The 5772-nt window shown below is 30.9% G+C and overlaps 1 protein-coding gene across 1 annotated transcript in view; it reads left to right on the forward strand.

Annotated features, from left to right (window-relative positions):
• The first annotated feature begins 1455 nt into the window (after window positions 1–1455).
• The window catches only part of LOC108728307 (uncharacterized), an 8932-nt gene continuing 4615 nt past the window's right edge, over window positions 1456–5772 (forward strand). Inside the window, exons 1-4 of the mRNA XM_018456796.1 lie at window positions 1456–1497; window positions 2329–2478; window positions 3393–3434; window positions 5646–5768. Coding sequence (XP_018312298.1) covers window positions 1456–1497; window positions 2329–2478; window positions 3393–3434; window positions 5646–5768 — 357 coding nt within the window. The remainder of the gene's footprint in view (window positions 1498–2328; window positions 2479–3392; window positions 3435–5645; window positions 5769–5772) is intronic.

Below are 5772 nucleotides of genomic sequence, written 5' to 3' on the forward strand. Positions count from 1 at the left end.
CACACACACACACACACACTGTTTATGTACGCATGCATAAATAAAGGTGCATTTCTAGAACGAGTTTGGCTACTATAAATTACTCTACTGTGCGTGATTAAAATTTAATTTCGGAAATATCATAAATTAAATCGTAGGAAACACGATTTTGCAACTAATAACTGCAGTTTCTTCGTAAATTGCTTCCTTAATATAATTGATGATCCTAGTTAGCATATTAATTAGAAATATCTCTCTTATTTTAATAATAAGATTTATAATGAAAAATTGTATATTTTTACATGTTGAGTTATTGAGGCATACGTCCAATAGCCATGGCACATAACCTTTTTTACGATAACCTTCAAAATAATAATTCTTTGTGGTAATTATTTAGAATACGACCCCTCCCCCCCCATCTAAAATCTTAATAAAAATATATTCATTCAATGCGTTTTCACTCAAAACGAAAGGCAGAAAAACGCGGCGGTCGGCCTCGTGAATCCTTATCATCTCATAATTATCAATTTTCTAAATAAAACATGTTAAAATATAACAAAACTAAAATAATCCCAACAATTCGCAGTAAAACATGCAATTTATTATTAAAAATAGCATGGTTCATTGTGTACACACCTCTTATACACAATAAACCACTTTCCGTTTTTTGAAATACCTAATCGAAATTGTGGCTAAACTTAAAAAAATAACTTAAAAGTTATTGTTTATAGTATGCAGCCAACTAAATTCATAAACTGTATGCCAAAACTCAGATCTTCAACTCAATAATTGAGAGAGATATAAGCCTCTGAAATTTACATGGTTCATTGTTGGACCACTTACCCTACACTAAAAAATATCGATATAGTGGCCCATATATTTTTTGCTAGTGACTGTATGTGCCTATATTTTTTTCTCAATACTTTATTGGTGCTATTATTGCAAACAAATTAATCAATCAAAATCAACAATTCCTTGAGATTTATTAAAATCCCCGTTTGATAGAATACTCGAAATTGATATAGTTTGCTCATAAAATACCTGTCATATTTTAAAAATATTACGAGAAAAACTGTATGAGACATATAGGTAACATTATTGTCCGATTGCAACAATGTTGAAAAGTTAATTAAATTAAATTTTGATGAACTAATTAAGAAATTCAAAGAAACCATTTTTAAACACTGTTAGACAGTGTATTACGAAATTTTGTTCCAATAAAATGCATAACCGATTCGATAATATTGAGTCATGATATAGCTATGATTTGTACGTCAATTTTACAATGTAGAGATTGGGGAGCGCAACGTTTCACGGCATTTCGCGAATAGGAATATAATCTTGCCCGCAGCTAGCCAGGATTCATACTGACGCGCTCATGCATAAGCTATTTACTGGTTTACAGAAATGTCGAGAACGCTGCGCGACTCGTTCTCGAAAACGAATTTATACATTATTCGCTGGCGATTATATAAGATGGCGGATACCGCGTTTTACAGCACAGAGGCCGCTCTTGACGTGGGTCGTTTCAATTATTCGTATGCCTCCGCGATGCAATCCACCGATAGGAAATTTTCGAGCTTCCGTAGTAGTTAACCATGCAGACGTTTGCAGCCGCCTTATGGGAAAGCTCTACACGTATGTAGATGCGGTCATATCTGTTTTAATATGAAGTTTTAATGTGATCAGGCAGCAAACACATTTAAAGAGAATTATTAATTTAAAGATAATAGCTAAATTTTCAAAGCAATTATAATTATATATTATTTGGTAATGCATAAATTCTAAAGATATAAATCTTGTGTTTCTTATTTTTTTATTTATAATAGAGAAATAAGAGGTATTAAGGGAGGGGGTATTTCTTTATTAACATTAAAGAAATACTTTATGAATAAGTACATCAATACACTATATTACTTTTGAGACCTCCACGGATATTTTCTTTAATGAAACTACTCGGTTTGTGGATTATCTCCGTCTCAATACATCATTAAATGCCAACGTTTCATGAACATTGCAGTTTACTTACAGTTTACTTTATCAGGGCAAGTATCAATATCGAGTTGCTTCTCGTCTTGATGAAGTATAGTAAATTCACGAAACGTTGGCATTTAACAGTTATCAAGATACGGTGTATCGAGATAACCGCAACCGTATAGCTACATTGATATCAATAGATCATAATATTAACTGCTTCAGTCTGACACATTATAGATTTCTCAATTCAATTTCTGCCAGTTTTACTTTGTCAGTAAAAATGAAATTAAAATAAAAATATTTTTAAGAATTTCTCTTTTATTTTCCTTTAAGCATATACCTTTCTAATATATGAAATGTCTTTTTTTTAAGGAGCTCCGCTTCCAATGTGCAGCACTAGCTACTGACGATTTCGACGTACACGTGAAGTTTAACGATGTAGCATGCTTTCTCACGGAACGACCTGTTGATGAAGTATGGGTTGGTTCTTCCTTGCCACTATTTTGTTGCTTTCCTTATGCGGTAAGTATTAAAGCGATTCAAATTCTTTAACTATAAGAATATTACTAGGATATTACTTTTGCGATTGTTTTCACAGATAAGCATGTTAACGAAATATTAATGTATCACTATAAAATCGGTATTTTGTACTTTACATTATTGTGAGAAGAAAAATTATTCATAAATTCTAAAATTTAAATTTCAAAATCATTTTATATTCATGTTTAAAAATAATATCGATTTTGTTATTTTTTAATTTCGCATTTAATAATTAATCTAGTGAATTGCAATTCATAACGTGTGTTAATTATATGTATAATATATATATATCATTATAAAATTGGTATTTTGTATTTTGCATAATTTGTAAGAAGAAAAGTTATTTATATAAATTCTATTAAAATTTAAACTTTAAAATTATTTTATACTCACGTTTGAAAATAATGTTGATGGTGTTATTTTTTTTGTAATTTTGCATTTGATAATTAATTTGATCCAGTGAATTGTAATACATAATGCGCGTGCTAATTTCTGAAATCATAAAATGTTAAAGTTTAATTTGTTTGTATAATAATTATTTGTGAAATTACGCAATCAAAAATTCAAGCGCCACCAAGAACAAAACAGGTATAGGTCTTATATAGAAAAAGCAATTTTTGTGATGATTGATTAAAACAAAATTGGTCATTATGCGGATTTAATAACTCGCCCAATTTCAATACAGACTGCTGTATGTTGATCCTAAATTAGACTTCGTTTAAATTTATCGATTTTCTATTCATGATTAGATTTCTGGTGTTATTCCTCGCACCGCGACGATCCAAATTTTAATCTACATATGCAGATTATACTCGATATTACCGACGTAGAACACTAAAAAAAATTTTCTTTAAAAATTTGCATTCTTTATGTCGCTAACACGATTTTGCGTTAAGGATGCTGCGAAACCGTCAATCACATTTTTCGCAAATCTGACGGTAAATTAATTTTTTAAGTTACTTTAAAAGAAAAAGAGAGCCCCCTTGACACTTTTGGCACGTATGCATGCGACGAAAATGGCACTTGATAATCGTTAATTGATGTTTTAGTTTAAATTTATATTCTAATTAAATCCTTGACACGCATTAAATATAAGTGTGTCCTTAAATCTTTTGAGAAGTATCACAGATCAAATAGATTCGGAATAATGAAAAGTGCATTTTAATTGCTATAAAATGTTATTATTAAAAAATTACAATTGTTATCAATCAAGTTTATATTAACAATGACAATATTGCACATTTCTTTTAAATTAAAAAGACCCCATTAACTAAATTATATATTATTAATTTTATATATTTATTTTATAACTAAAGATTCTTAACTGTTACTTACAATTGTGAAGCTACTTGAGGTATCATTTAATCAAAGCAAAGTAATGTAATTAAATAATTTAATATATGAAATCGATAAACAATATTCAATAAATAAGAAAAATATTTTTATTTTTATTTGTGTATAAAAATTCCGTTAAAAATTTCTGATTATTCATGAAAACAAAAACCTGAATATTTATTTCTGTTTCCACATGGAGAAGACATGGTTCGCTAAATTCGCTATGCAGAAAGGACGCAACAAGTTTTATGTTCAGTGAACCTCAATATTCTCGTATTCAAAGGAATAAAATTGTTGAATAGACAAGGTTGACATTTGTAATATTTTTTCTACTTCAGCAAACTTTACTTGTTTTTTTATTTTTTGTTATTCGTAAAAATTAATATTAGTAGCAAAAAATTCATATTTACAAATGCTTTGATAAATGGAAGAACATGCGTGAAATTTAATACGGGATAAAAATCTTTTTTCTTACTTATCTGATATTCATTTATGTATCGATTCTACATATTTGAGAAAATTTAATGCGAAGAAATTCTTTTAATTAAAATGATAGTCACGCACGCATGCGTCGTAGGAAATATTGTAGACGTCGTCTTTTTCTCCGACGACAAATTTATCACGTTTATTTAAGTCTAAAGGAGTAAATACGGCAAAGAATAAATTGTTTCTTTATGAATTTGTGTAATTCAGAATTTAATTGCAATATTATTTAGAGATAATGACGAATATAATTAATATAATATAATTAATAAGTACCTTATATTAATGGTACAATTAGAGCTGCGTAATTACCAACTACATAATTATAACAATTTAACACATTTAACAGAATCATATTCATAATTATAGAATTTCGATTTATATCTTCTCTTTTATCGTTGTTGTACTCAGCATCGTCTATTTACGTTGAGTGGTGCCGAAAATGCGATTCATCACTCATCCCTGTAAATTGGCCGTCAATCCTTTATATCAATGTCATCTCTCGACCTAACGGATTGAAATCCTCTTCGATCCTTAAGTACATGCATTAGCTGTGAGGGAGACACTATACGTCGATATAGAGAGGAAAAAATATCACTCTGATACTTTTATATTCTGATTCTCGATTTACTGTTATTAAATTGTTTCCTGCCTTCTAGTGATTACGATTATTCATGATCGTTAATTAAAGCAGGAATAATCGATGAAATATTAATGGAAATCTAGTGAAGCAGTTTATACGATCCTCTGATCTCTTTGCATATTCACCTACCTGAAAAGTCCTTCGCACTGATACCTTCTGCTCCATTACACTGCTCTTTCGCATATCTAACGCTAAGATCGATTCTATCAAAATTCTAATGAGATTGTTCTATATTTGTGTACACAAACAGGTTTCGCCAAATTCGGATAAATCGGTTTCTCGAATAAAATAGTGTTTTTCTTATTCTTAAGCAATTTTACTTTAAGGTAAAAATTATATATATTATTTAAGTTTGAAAAATAAATTAGAGAGATAGTGATTTATTACAGAAAAAAATATTTTCTTTGCTGGCTTTCGCAGTTTGGTTTGCGATCCTCCGAAGAGTCAACAAAAGTGAGAACAAAGTCAAACATCATTCCTTTAAAATAACAATTATGACAATCGCAACGTTTCCGAGCGATTTTCGTTAGATAAGCGAAGGTAAATGAATCGGAGGAAGACTGCACAATCCGCCATGAAAGCCCCATCGATCAATCGAACGCGAATCGATAGTTTAACGGTGCGCACGTCCTACTGTGTTCATTTCATGCTGCTTCCTGGGAATTTCTGGGTCGGACAAAAAAAAAAGCGGCGGGAGCGCCGATGCCACAGAGTGGAAGTACTGGGAGCCACGGTCAACCGCAGGCCGGTTCGTCGCCGAGCACCCCGGGCCCCGGCGGCGGTGGTTCTACCGGTGGTGCTACCGGAAGCGGCGG

Source organism: Mycetomoellerius zeteki, unplaced genomic scaffold, assembly GCF_001594055.1.
Source record: "Mycetomoellerius zeteki isolate Tzet28-1 unplaced genomic scaffold, Tzet1.0 scaffold61, whole genome shotgun sequence".
In the NCBI taxonomy this organism is placed as follows: domain Eukaryota; kingdom Metazoa; phylum Arthropoda; class Insecta; order Hymenoptera; family Formicidae; genus Mycetomoellerius; species Mycetomoellerius zeteki.